Raw genomic sequence first — 14,625 nt, 5'->3', positions numbered from 1 at the left:
CTTTCAAGACGATGTGGTCAGCTTTCTTCCCAGTGGAAAAAAGGGCAAAGGAAGGCTAGAAAGGAATTATGCAAGCCGTGCCCTGACACAGAGCTGGGAGCTAGGGAGAACTCATTGATCCTGGATCTTAAATGCAGTTGTAACAATGCACCAGACACAATTTTCATGGGTCCAGGTACTTATGCCCAGTGTAGAAACCAAAATGTTCTGTCCCAGGACTTCACCATGACTAGCAGATCCGCGGCCTCTGCCAGGCATATTTGTCTGAGGCAATGAACCCTCCATCCAGCCCACAAGGGCCCTGGTGTTAGACTTCCATCAAACCTGGAATACTCTGTGTGAAAACTTCTGGCCTAGATGAACTGACATTTCTCATGAAGACTTTGTTATCCCAGAAAGAGAAAAAAAATCTCTGAGAGTAATAAAGCCATCTCCTTGTAAGGCATCAAAGCATCTTGATGATGATTTTCTTACACTGGACAATGGCACTAGTGAATGGCCTTCTTCATACAGCTGGCTCAGCAGCCATCCCTGGAGCCCCTCCAGGCTTATGGGAGACATTACAATGAAGCTTTAGAAGATGCAGTTTCCAGGCCATTAAATAGCTGTGGAAACCTCCCTGCAAGCAGGACTAGATGTGGCCCCCTCTGACTGGGAAATCCAACCAACTACACCTTGTGAAACAGAAGTGTTTGCTGCTCCAGCTGGTACAGAACAGGGTTAATCTCTCACTCTCCACTACCAACAATTCATCTGTATCACTGTAAATGTCTCTCCAGGGGGGTTCTCTGCACGAAGCACTGAAATAGCCTTATTCTAATGGCTAAAGAGGAACTAAACACTTCTGAAAACAGCGAACAGGTGTGGAGAAATGTCTGGGAAAAATGATGCATCCTTTTCAACAGACTCCAGTCAAACTAAGGTCTTGGACAATTAAGCAAGCACTTTTTCTGTCTGATCCTGGAAAAACTAAGCAGGAGTATTGGTCACAGTTTGTGAATAGGGGTACCGTTAAACAAGCAATAAAAAGGGGTGTGAATAAAATACTCTTACCAAGATCATGGCTTTGCTCTTTGGTGTCAAACAGCTGCACACCAATAGTCTCCTGCTTCTGATCCAGGTAGTAGGTGCCATCAGTGACCAAGTGAACGAGGACTGCCGCAGCTACCATTGGCTGGGAAAAATAAGCCTGGGGAAACAAAAGCCACATAGAGGTTAGGGTGAAGAACTGTGCTGCACTTAAAAAAAAAAGTAAGAGCAGGGCTTTTAAAGTATCGTGTCCTATCTCGAGTCACATACGAATCTTCTCTTCCATTCTCTCCTACATAAACTAAAGAAAATTTGAGTTAAACAGCCATGCAGCTGGAGCTAGAGCCTCTAAGAAACTCAACAGACCTGCCACAGAATGGGACTTCTCCACTTACTGTCTAGATCATGTTTAGAGACTGTTTTGCTATTTTGCACTAACCGTACTTCAAAGAAAGGAGCCTCCTGGCCCTGGGAAGGCTGTCCAATGATATTTCACCTATTGGAGAAACTTTGTACATGCAGGAAAAGAGGAGACTTCTGAACAACATGTGTGCTTCTTACCTTCAGCCAGAAAATGGTCTGTGTCATGTGGGAGTACTGGAAGTTGGCTGTGCAGGGATACCAGGCATACTGAGAGACGCCATCGTTCAAGTCAATCACCTTCGTTCGACACGTCTGAGGGAGAAAAAAGAAATATCAAGACAGATGTAGATGACAGCAAGAAAAGAGTATGGCTGTTAAAAGTGGGGAAAAAACTCCAGGTGCACTACTAAAATAAAATAATACATGCTAATGACATTTCTAAACACCATGAGATTATTCAAAAGTGAAGTTTCCAGGTCTTCCACCTCAATGAGAAAAACTGAACCATAAAAAGGAGCAAAAGACTCACAGCAGTCGGATGGCAGCCAACAGTTTCCTCTTAATTTGGTACAACAAGGGCTTTGACAGCATTCAGCCCAACTGTGCTCCCACCCAAACGGACCGCAGCTCTTCCCACTGGAGTCGAAGTGACGATCACTTTTGAACATGCCAGCTCAAAGCACAGACAGTCTGCAGATGCTCTCCACAGTACTCAAGCAATGTCCTATTTAAACCTGCGTATTACTGTAACCCCAGGGAAGCCACAGATGGCCATATAAACTTGGAAATAAACGTAGCCAGGAAAGTCCTGTCTGTACAACCCAATTTAAGCAAACTTGTTTCTCGTTTTGTTAACTAGTTTCTGTAATTTGAATCATCTTCTTCCTACATCTACAGCACTTTCCATGGCAGGCGGCAATGGAATTATAAGCAAACTTCTCTTTTCAGTAAAGAACAAGCAGATGAATCCCAAATGCTGGCAGAGATGAAAAGCCCAAATTGAGAATGCCTGAATTTAAGTACCACGGAGTCTTGCAGGGCCATCACTATGTGAAAACAAAGCTGCAAGAAATGGTAGGATTTACCCTGAAACCGCAAAGCTCAGTGAAGCTGCTTCAAAAAAAAGGCATATGCATGACTATAGCCTTCAATCCCTGAGGAAGAACAAGAAAGGCTATGTCCACAACCCAAATGCTCCAGCTACACTAGAAGGATGCTTCCAGCTAAGGCTCTCGGAGCATCTGAAGAGTACCTGTTAAGATCCACACCACTTTGGTAACTCAATGGCATGGAGAGAGAGGGAATTCCTCGTGGTCGTGACGCATATTGGCAAAGGAGCTATGAATGTAACCCAAGAGAGCAAACCTCCTCCAGCGGTTGTGCTAACCATGAGACCAGCCCACAGGGGAGCCCAGGGCTGATCACACAGACCACTTGCGTTAGGTGCTAAGTGAAGCCATATACTTTTGGGGACGTTATTAGATTTCTTTCCAAGACTGCAGAATAAACTGAGCAATCTGATGGTGATGGGCTGTCAGTACAGCTGCTCCCATAAGAAATTTCCCTCATTATTTAAACAAAAAGAAAACACTGAAGTGAAACAAGAGAATTAACGGAGGTGCTTTTAATTGGTCAAAATCCTATGCCCACTTGGTAACCGTGCGGGGAACTGCCCTCTTGGTCTCAGCAGGCAAAGTCAGGGCAATGCAAAGAGAGCCCGGGATGCCTCAGAACGAGAAACCAGATTGGCCAAAAGTGAGGTAATCACTTCTATAATCTGAGTCCCTCAAGATCCAGCACAGAGGAATCTATGGGCAAAACATAAATCAGCTTTAATGGGCTGGAAGAAGATTTTTAGTTTATTTATTTTTTAAAACAACTGGGACCGAGCTTCATTGAGGCTAGCCAGTGGATAGTGTTACATTTTACAGCAGAGCAAGGCTTTACATAAACTATCTTTGGCATTTGAAATCCAGTCCAGCAATTCGACATGTACTATTTCGCAATTCTCCCTTCTTGCATTTTCAGCAGCCTGTCTCTTGTTGGGAGCATGGTTTTTATTTTAATACCTCTCCAGCTAGGGAATTTATCTTACCCACATCTGCAATTTATATGGTCAGAGAGCTCTTTGACATGAACAAAGGTCTCATTACTTTTATATGATTTTGTTCTTATTCTTATATCTCCTCCTGCTCTATTGCTCCACAAAGGTGGTTGAAAGAAACAAGATTCCTGACAGTCGGTGCGTTTTAAGTGCCACATAATGGATGAGTGAAAACCCGTATTAAAAACTCACCCAGACCTTCACCAAAAGCTTGAATGAAACCCAAAATAAACCCCTGCTGAGGTGGGCTGGAAATCTCTGATAACTTTTAAATGCCTTGTTTGATTTGTGTGTGTGTGTGTGTGAACTCTTGCACGTTCTGGTTCTGCCTCAGACCATTAGCAAAAATTTTAGCGTTGCATAAAGAGCCTGTGTTCAAGACTTGTGCAGTCGAGTTGTGCAGGCTTGGTAGAATGGTCTGGTTTCAGCAGGTTAGATAAGCTTCCTCCTGCTGAGGCTGATCCATTGCTGCTCAGACAAGGAAATCAAAATAGCGTCAAGGTAAAACGATCTTTTATGGGAAGAGTGTGATTGAGAAGTATGTAGAAAGTCTACCAGGTGACATTAGGAGTGACTATGAAAGCCTCTTCTACACTAGATGCTATCCATCCAGTCTAGCTGGTGCAAAAACTTTCTCTGAGATTTTTTAATAACAACCTGATAGGATAAATGGTCCCAATAACCTACAGATTCCAACACCTCAAAAGACTCGTGGCAAATGCATCACCTTCTCAATTCTAACCAGTTATTGAGTGCCACTCAACAACTGCAACGCCTGAGAATGACTTGCGAGGAGAGCAAGAGGTCTTTCATGCCTCTGCCTCCAAGGCATCTCTGGCAGATGTCGGCTGTGTGAGGGCACCTGGGGATGCAATAGCAGTTATTACAGTCGAGCAGTACAGGACAGCTGCGTTCAGAGGGAAGAGGAGGACACACACAAGAAAGGAACATCAGGGTACAAAAATATTAGAAAATGGCAACTAAATGCATTCCGATGGCCTGGAAGACAGAGCATCACCTCTCCTCACGGCTACAAATTCATGCTTATGAGAAATAAATTATTTCCTTAACTTCCTCCTGTTCGCTATAATGACGTAAAACAGCAGCTAAAGCACCTGACAGCTGCGGAGGGAAGAAGGGATAGCTGTACTTTTCATTTCAGGGTGTTACCAAACGCTAAAGTATTTGCTTTGAAGAATGATGGAATCAGGCAGGAGTTGAAACTTCACTCACTGGGGCTTGTCCAGGTTCTCAGTCCCACACAGCAGCTAGGAGCCATAGGAGCCTAATATCTGTTCCAAAATATTTGGGGACTATTTGTGTCTACTTACTGGAAGCCCAAGTCATACCCCTCCCTAGAAAGCTGCTTTCAATTACAAAAGCTCATGTCTGTTCCTCTCAGAGGTTCTAATCCAGCTCGTCTCCCACCCACACATTTTGTACACAAACACTGAGAGACAGAATGAGCATGGCCAGAGAGCACTGTGGGATCTTCCCACAAGAGGGAATGCCTGGAGGATTCCCTTTGACTGATTTATACAGCCTCTTGTCAATCACAGGGACAACATGTTCTTCAAACCGCCTCTCCTGTTTTCCTTCTCTTACTCAAGGGGACCAAGGAATGTGTCAGCAGGAAGGGAAAAGTGATATATCAGGAGCGCTTAGTTCATTGCCACATCTAACACACATTTACAATTGCACTCAGCTCCATTTCCTCATAATATTTTCCTTTCAGGTAACATGGGAAAATTTGCTGATGAACAAATTTTGTAAGGCTTCCTTGTGAATGTTGCCCAGCCATCCCACGAGCAGCGGCTCTGCACAGGTAAATCACAGGCAGCATCACAATATGTTCCATGGCCAGCCCCTACCATGCCAGAAGTGACGGTGGCTGCCTTTGACTTCATGCACTGTTGTGTTGAGTTGATGGGACCCTGTTGCCAGCAAACTACATGTGAGGGGTGGCTGATCGTGAGGACTGGGCACTGGACAAGCTCTCAACACAATTGTGTCCAGTGCATGGCCCCATTACAGCCCAAATTGGCTTCTCCAGTCCTAGGCCACTGTCAGTAAGGTGAGCATGATACTGCCCCATGTCACAAACGTATCTTGAGGGTAAATGCTGGTAGTCACAAAAAGGTGCACAGAACTTAGAAGGAGATGGGACAAATAAGCACAAGCTCACGTGAAGGCCATGTGTTCCCACAGGAGTGGGTGAAATATGCAGAGATGACACCCAGCTGTGTCCTTCCTGCTGAGAGAGCACAGCCAGGCACCACAGGCTTTGCACATGCTGGTCCTTCTCATCTCTCACATTCCTCTATCCAAATAATCCTAAATGCAGACAGGCAAAGCTGCTATTCAAAGCAGGCTGCTGCCCTGCTCAGCTCTGGCATACGGCTGACTCTGCGGCTGGAGTGGACGTGCCTGTCTGCGTGCCCACAGGCACCTGGAAACAGAGCAGATCTGCAGCGCGCAGAGCTGTCTGCTCCCCAAATCCCATCTGTTCCCCCATGGCGGGGCTTCCTCCAGACCATGTCTTCAAGCTAAGTACGGCTCTGAGGGCCATCACAAGTGCTGGTCTGTCAGAGAGCAGAGAGCAACCTCCTTCTGGAGACAGAGCGGGGAGTGGATATTGTGTCCCAGACAATAGAAACATAGATTCACAGAATCATTAAGGTTGGAAAAGCCCTCCAAGATCATCTGGTCAGCCATCACCCTACTACTACTTTCATCCCCTAAACCATATCCCTAAGCACCACGTCCAACCTCTCCTTGAACACCCCCAGGGACGGTGACTCCACCACCTCCCTGGGCAACCCGTCCCAGTGCCTGACTGCTCTTTCCCTAATTTCCAACCTGAATCTCCCCTGGCACAGCTTGAGGCCATTCCCTCTAATCACATCATTAGTTATCTGTGAGAAGAGGCCAGCCCCCGGCTTCCCACCCCTCTGCAGTTGCAGATAGCAATAAGGTCTCCCCTGAGCCTCCTCTTCTCCAGACCAAACACCCCCAGTTCCCTCAGCCGCTCCTCACAGGACTTGTGCTCCAGGCCCTTTACCAGCTTCGCTGCCCTTCTCTGGACACGCTCCAGGGCCTCGATGTCCTTCTTGTAGTGAGGGGCCCAGAACTGAACACAGCACTCGAGGTGCGGCCTCACCAGAGCCGAGCACAGGGGGACAATCACCCTCCAGTTCTGCTGGCTGCACTATTCCTGATACAGGCCAGGATGCTGTTGGCCTTCTTGCCCACCTGGGCACGCTGCCTCTTCCCTCCTCTTACTGGGGACTTTGTCCCATTCACAAAACAGCAACCTCAAAACAAGCAGGAGCAGGATCCATTGGTGAAACCCACAGCACCACAGATTTGTGGTGCACACATCCTGCATGTGCAAGTGCATGGAAATACTCACACACTGGTATGAGACCTATGGAGGCACAAATGGGACATTCTGTTTGAAGATCCAGCTAAAGAACAGATTCCTATTATAATAATGAATCCTAATTAACCTACAATTTTTAGCTGGCTGTTCTGCAGAACGTTATTTATATGTAACTCAAGATATACCAGAGAATTCCAACCATGACATATGCATCATTTTAACATATCCCTTACAGATGAAAAGCTTCTCTCTCCACTGCCAGACATGGGGATGGACCATTACCCAATATTCTTAAATATTCTTGCATCCTAAGGTAAATTTACCCACAGATGAGAAGCTCCAGTGCAGTTGCTAAATATCAGAAAGGTTCCTGCCTGTTTATTGCCCAATATTATAAGGCAGCTTGACTGCCACATGGACACCACCCAGTTTGCCTACTGCAGCACAGACCTCCAATCTGTTCTGAAAGCTGTTGCACTGTTCTTCTCATTTAGGCTGGGAATTGGGTTGGAGTTACAGAAAAAATGAATTTGCCCATATTACTGAGCAGTGAACCATTAAAAAGGCCACCATTTGTGTTTCAACAAACACCTCGAAAATCAGCCAATTTCTAAGACCATTTCAAACTTCAGGAGGCCACAGAGCTCAGATGGAAATGGTAAACAACAGCCTTAGTTAAGGGACATCATAAATTTTGCTCAAGGTTTTCTTCTAGGTTCTGGTCAGAAATGCTGTAGGAATAGCCTCTTTGCAAGTGCTCTGGATCTGGTATTTCAGTGTTCTGGATTTGTCCTGTCAGAAGATTTGAGTCAACAGCTGATGACTAACTTAGAAAATCAGGTCATTCTGTGTTGGCCTCTTACATTTAAGGAAAACATTCCAAGTTACCTTTTCCAAACTCATCCATATTTTCTCTGTGCTTTAAACAAATTTACAACACTCCATTGTTGTAAAAACAAAATGAGAAAGAAATCCAAAGCCGAGATTCATCAGTACATGTTATAAGCATAAGATGATGGAACTGATGTCCTCCCTTTTTCAATAGCCTTCTTACCTTTTAATCTGCTTCGTCTTCCTCAACAGCAACTCTCCCTTTCATCTGATGCTCATAAACTGCAGCTTCTACTCCAAACCTCTCTATATCCTCTGTGTCTGATTTGTTTGCAGTGAAATAATTTTTCAGTAGGGGTGCTTTTAAGGGGCAAGGAATGCATTTGAAAACACAGTTTTACTAAGTTTTGTGCTTTGTCTGTTTTTGCCTGTTTTCCTTAGGGTACTTAAAGGTCTGAAGGCAAAAGATGAAAAAGTACAGTACGGTTGCTTTTCTCCAGGACAAAAACATCCAGACAGGTGAGCAACAGAAAAGCGTCAACTGGAAGCTGATAAAACTCCTGGGGTAACACACTAATGCTATATTACTCCCAGACTCAGTTGGCTCAGAAGTAAGAGGAAATCTCATCTGTCAATTTTACCTGTGTAATGAAGAACAGGATTTGGCTATAGGATTGGGAAACAGATTACGTCTGCTGCAGGATGAAGTAAAGCCCCATTGCCAGTTGCTGTGTCCAGCCTCAGCACAGCCCCTTCCCATTTGAATCTGGAGTAGCTGATGGTGTCTGCAACTTGCAGACCTGGCATTCAATTAGCCTGCTACTATGGTTTTCTCAGCAAAGAACCATAACTTTCAGCTAAAACTTTGGCTGGATTTTTTATTAATTGAAAAGCGACCTTTCAGTGTGTGAAAATACCAAAGCTGATATGATGCTGGCATCACTAGTTTGCTTGCAGTGTGACACGATGATAAATGCCTCTACTCATACTGTAAAAATGATAGTGTATATTTCCAGAGAAATTTCCAGGGGTAGAGTAGTGGATGTGATGTAACACAGGGCTGTGGTACAGAAATGAGTAGGAGATGCAAAAACTATTTTGTTTTGTCATATAAATGGACTTAATTTCAGGAAAGTGAGTGAGAGCTACAGGGATGCTACATTAGATGATGGCCCAGATTGCATGTGTATCCAATGTGTGTTATTAACTTTAGCTTTCTCAGAAATGCAGTTATTTCACTTCCAAAGACTCTGTATGAACAATATATTTCAATTTTTAAATCATGCAGACCTGCACTCTTTGAGCTTTCCTTTGAATTTCTGTTATCTCCAAATTCAAAGCAAACTTCATTTAAAATGAGTGAGTTAAAATCAAAATCACATAATACCATAAACTTCACATGGTATACCCCAAAAAACCTGTAAATCAGTTCTGACTGGCCCTATCCCAAACCCACACTGGCTTTGACATCCAGCCAGGTGTAATCAAAATATCTAGGATGCTAGCTGGACCTGTGGAAAAAACAATATGGAGTTTTAATTTTACGGCAAAACCCTAACCAGATGATTTTCACATGGTTCAAAGGATCGTCCCAAAGACGTCAGTTGAGCTGGGGCCAGAAACTATACAACAAGAGCGAGAGAAGAAGAAATACTTGCAGTAATGGCATTTAATAACCGACTCATCTTTTGCACAAGCCCACAAGTACATGCTACTATCTGGGGCTCACGAGGGCAATTTGCACTTGCTGCTGCTTCCCTTGCCATTCAGCCATGCACACTGAGCGGTTGTGAAGCCAAGCGATGGCTCAAGGTCCAAAGCAGACAGAGCAGGGTCTTATACGAAGCACATGAAAACGTAACCGAGCAATTTGCCTCCCATGTGCTGCTGTTTGTATCAGAGGTTTCCTTTCCTTCAGTACAGCAGCCTGACATACAGGTGCTGCTCTCCCACAACAGCATCTTCCCCCCAGCACTGCCAGGAGCTCACCAAGAAGGGCTATTTCTTTGAATTAGCCCCAGATTGCATTCTTCTGTTACATTCAAACTTACAAATACATCTACTGTTAGAAATAGCAGCCAAACGCAACCTGCTAGACAGACAGCACGAAGAAACAGCTCCCAAACGAGACCTCAAACCTCCAGTTTGCAAACATCACTCTCATTAAAGCTAAAAGACATTTCCAACCTGCAGCAAAAGCTCCTGTCTACAGCTTCCACATTGCTGCTCACCAAAGTGTGAAGGCATTATAGACTGATAAGTGCTTTAGCAGACTGTATATCCATCCACTGGAGAGCGAGGTTAAACAAATACAGTAGCCAGAACATTATTGTTGGCTGCACACTCGGGTTCCCGAACTGCCTGTCTCTAACTTGAACCAGCTAGGTCCACTACAGCAAAGCTCGCACATATCTGCGGGCCAAGGCTGGCCGTGGGGGGGCTGCGGCAAAGGAAAACAATCCCATCCCATAAGCTTTTGCCACTGATGACTAGAGCAAAGGCTTTTTTTCTTTTCTATTTTTTTTTTCTCCTTTGACTGGAGCTTTTCGTTTGGGAGCAGCTGGCACCAGGAAATCAAGCTGTCAAAGGCAGAATGTGCGCCACATATTGGGAGGATCTTAAGTGTATTTTTTTTTATTATTTTATTAGTGGATCCAACTGGATTCATTGTAGTTTTGCTGGTTTGGCACCCCTGCGAGGCAAAGCAGGATTGGGCTTGTTACAATCCACTTGGTAACATCCCCTCCTTCCTTCCCAGAGCTGGTCCTGTAAATTTGCTTGAATGAAGCAAGCACACAGCTCGTTAGAGAAAGACCAAAAGCAACAACAATGAATCCCTAAAGAATTGCAGCTTCATCCATTCAGAGTAACGTGCTGCTGGCTGGGGCGTACGGGGATGCTTGGGAGCACTCGGGCAACATTTCGGACAGGGAGATGGGCAAACAGAAGGAAAATTAAGCCACACCTTTTTCAAGTAGCAAAGAGGAGAAAACCACAATGCTTGTTTTCATGCAGCATAGGAGCAGACCCTACCTACCCCTGGTCCCACCTCCCCTGAGCTGCCCGAAGCGCACCCGGGGCCCAGCAGCAGCTTCCAAGGGATGTGAGACAACGCAGGTGCCACCAGGAGCTCAGAAGATGTCTCGCCAAGCTTTGCCTGTGGCTGGAGCAAGCAGCCCTGCAGTGGTTAATGTCAGCTGTGACCACATGATCGCCTTCAGGAAAGGTCAAAAGAGCGATTTTTCATTTGAAAACATCTGTGTGTTTAAAGAACAAAACTTTCTCATGTGCAGAAACCGAGGGGTTTCCAGCGCTTTTATTTCCAGAGTTAAAGTCATGCTTTTCGGCTTTGTTTAGGGTTATGGACCATGTAAACACACTGCAAAAACCGCACGCAACCCTCAACATGCTGCTCTTCCATGGGCAGGGAGAATTGGGGGTGCAAATTACCCTCTCCTCTTCCTTCCCAGAGCTGCTCAGCTTTCCACGCTGTGCTCCCAGCAAGCCAGCCAGACACCCAGTTGCTGTCCTTCCCTATATGAAGACGTACATATGCCTCAACTCCTAAGGGGATAAGTCTGCTCCAGCCTGTCAACAGGCTTTAATTGGTTACATCCAGGGAGATGATGCATTGGGAAGAGGCTCTGAGTTTAACAGCGCCAGGGAAGGCTGCGGCAGCGCTCGCAAGGAGTGCCGGTGCGGGAGCCCACTACGGTTCCATGTCAGTGGTCAGAAAGCCGTTTGGTTTCCTACCCAGCTCCTCAGCTCTACCTCAGCGTGTTTTAATTAAGGTTAAACCAGTCTGTGGCTTTTTTTTTTTTCTCAGTACCTGAAAACACGACTCATGGGATGCAAGTCAGAAGGTGTCCCCATGCTGAGTAACGCTGCACCAGCAAATCCCTCGGAGAGTGCTGGACGCAGAGCAGCAGCCACTTGTTTCCTCCAGCCCACGCATGTCTGCATCCACCCAAAGCGTTGGTTGCAGGTGCCCGGGGGAGCCCACAGCCTTCCTCCAACCTCAAGGAGCCCTGGTTGCTCTGAAAAAAACCCAGCTCTAGCAGGGAGAACCCAAAGAGCACATGGAGCGTTTCCTCCTCGCGTGTGCCAGGCTGGCAGGGTTGGCAGAACCTTCTGGCTGCTCACAGGAGGAGCGGATGCGGGGACTGCAGCACGAGCACCACCTGTGAGAGCAAGCTCACAGCTTCTGCACCCTCACCATCACCACGGGGATGGAGGAACTCACCACGGCCAAGTCATAGAATAGAATCACAGAATTGTAAGGGCTGGAGAAGCCCTCCAAGATCGTCTGGTCCAACCATCCCCCTACCACCACTATCACCACCAAACCATGTCCCCAAGCACCACGTCCAACCTGTCCCAATGCCTGACTGCTCTTTCTGAGAATAAATGTCTCCTAATTTCTAACCTAAACCACCCATGGCACAATTTGAGGCCATTCTTTCTAGTCCTTCCCACCACAGACAGCTACTGGGACAAAGCAGAGCTTCCACAGAGTGAGGCTTTCCTTTTCCAGCAGATAAAGGTCACAGTGCACCAGGAAGAGATCTGCTTTGCAAGAAGGGCAGATTTTCAAAGATATTTAGATGGAGAAACATGAAATGGAGGTCCAAATGTGGTCTTCAAAAGCACATGGCTCATTAGAAACCCAATGGCAGCTAGATGCTTAGGCACATCTATAAATCCTAAACCCAAAGATTCAGAATAATTAGAAGTAAATGCCCAAACACCTTGGAATTTGGCCTTCACTGCCTTCATAGGATGCTCATCATTGTTATTTTTTAAGAATCTAAGCTGCACAAAAGCACACCATTCACTGGGGTGGAACCCATGGAGGGGCTGGCCAGGGCTGTGGGCACGTCACAGGGACACACCTGGTCACCAGATCAGCACCTCACAACCCTGGATAAATCATCTCCACCCCATGCTTCAGCTTCACTGTGTGAAAAGGGACTTGCTTGCAAGGGTTAATTACCAAAACTAGGAAAATAAAAATTAAAAAAAAAAAAAAAGTGCCCAAAGTGCTAAGCATAAGGCTTAGCACAACGACCACCATGGCTAGCAGAGCTCTATGTTCTCCTGAAATGAAGGCTCCTCCCAGTCAGTAGGTACATGCATACGCAGATACCAGCACTGATCATGCAAATTACAATTTCCTGGAACCCATTAAAGCTTGCAACCAGAGCTTGAGGCTACGGTGGAAAACCAGGGTTTCTGCTGGTACCAGGAGAAGCTGGGCACATTTGCCAAGCAGGGGAATCATGCCTGCTTAACGGAGTCACCGACCTCAAAGGAAAGAGTGATCCTTAAAATTTACAGACACTGTTTCCAAAAATGAGCACTCATTTGAGGTTCCTCAACAGCCATGGCTCTAACTAAGGCAGCACGATCCAGGAAATTAGAGCAGCTCAAGAATTTATCCAAATGGTCCCTAAGTTTATTATTATTATTATTATTATTATTATTATTATTATTATTATTATTATTATTATTATTTATTTGCAGGTGGGGACAGAGGGATTGACTAAAGAGACTTTCTGTTATGGTGTGCCTTCAGGATGGTGCTGGGTAAGCACTATCCTCTGAAAATCATTCCTTTTAGAGACATCTAGAGATGAACACCCCAAAATTGAGTGGCATTCAAAATATGAGGTCTCTTATGACAATGTGGGCTAAAATGCCTACAGTACTTCGAACAAGTAGTGCAGACAATCCTTCATTTAAAAGAAAAAATAAATTCTCTGCTACTGGCATGAGAAAGTTTACTTTCAGGCTTAAAGAAATGATCGTGTGGTTTTGAGGATGGCATTCCGTTCTGCTGAAGAATAGCACCCTGCCTGCCTGTATATCTGTGGCTTTGTAGCTACATTACAATCTTGGAGAGCTCTGTTTACATATTTTACATGTTTTCTTGTGCAGAACATGAAACCAAATTACATAGTAAAGGATGTTACGGTTTCACTCCTGCACCCTTTTCCATTCTCTCCTTCCGATCATGTTTTAATTCTATCCAAAATAATTGTCTGGGTATTTTTAACCGTGCTCGATTGACTGTCAATCCTTCGGGCAGGTTTATTCACTGTTGCACAGGGAAATCATGCAAAAGCTGGTGAAGCTACATGCCAGGGGGGTAGGGAGAAGACGGCCAGGGCGGGGGTGGGATGAGAAATGCCGAGAAGCCTTCATGCATGAACAAAGCAGACGTGTCGATGCATTTATGCAAAATCATTCGGCTCTGAATGGAGAGGGACCCAAGACAAACAACCCGGATGGGATGCAGGAGAGCTATCCCACGCTTATGGCTGGACATGCTCTGCATCTAAAGGATGGGGAGCAGCAGTAGCAGACAGAGAGACTGGCAGGTTGAGGGGCAAGGGCCGAGGAGGGGGGTCTCCTTTCAGAAGAGTGCATGCTAACGAGCACCGCCGTTGTCGCGGGGTCCGGCTTTCCAGCTCGCTGATGCTGGGGGGTCCAAGCTGTTTTCAATTACAGCGTGTAATCTGGGTGGGTGGCTGGGTGTACGGCAGATATGATCATAAAATGGTCAGTCACTTCCTAAAGAAGCACATAATCCTTCTTATTATCCAAGACAATATTCCTTTCTTGCCTTTCTTCTCCTCGCCTTCAGCAACAACAAACGGGATGGAATTCTGCTCTCGTTTCGTTAGCGGTGAGCGTCTCCTGGTCCTAGGAAGAGACAGGACCAATTTCCGGCACCTGAGGATTTTTGGTTTGACCTTCATCTCTGAAAAGGTCAGACCGAACCTCTCTGAGAGTACTGATGGCTGCTTTGCTCTCTGCATCATCCTTTGTTTCTTTTATCTATTTTCTGTACAGTACACAAAGGGAACACAGTGTACCAGCCCCTGGTACTCACTGTTCTGTTCCCCTTAGATGA

The 14,625-nt window shown here is 45.6% G+C and overlaps 1 protein-coding gene across 10 annotated transcripts in view; it reads right to left on the bottom strand.

Annotated features, from left to right (window-relative positions):
- Positions 1–14,625, bottom strand: part of PAPPA (pappalysin 1) — a 383,667-nt gene that overhangs the window by 57,143 nt on the left and 311,899 nt on the right. For all 10 annotated transcript variants that reach the window (XM_072025100.1, XM_072025099.1, XM_072025103.1 and 7 more), the window contains 2 exons: positions 1,591–1,704; positions 1,054–1,189 (listed from right to left, as the gene is read on the bottom strand). In XM_072025100.1, coding sequence (XP_071881201.1) covers positions 1,054–1,189; positions 1,591–1,704 — 250 coding nt within the window. The remainder of the gene's footprint in view (positions 1–1,053; positions 1,190–1,590; positions 1,705–14,625) is intronic.

This window comes from Anas platyrhynchos, chromosome 18, assembly GCF_047663525.1.
Source record: "Anas platyrhynchos isolate ZD024472 breed Pekin duck chromosome 18, IASCAAS_PekinDuck_T2T, whole genome shotgun sequence".
NCBI classification, from domain to species: Eukaryota; Metazoa; Chordata; class Aves; order Anseriformes; family Anatidae; genus Anas; species Anas platyrhynchos.
The sequence above is the reverse complement of the archived record's forward strand: the minus strand, read 5'-3'. Positions and strand labels throughout refer to the sequence as shown.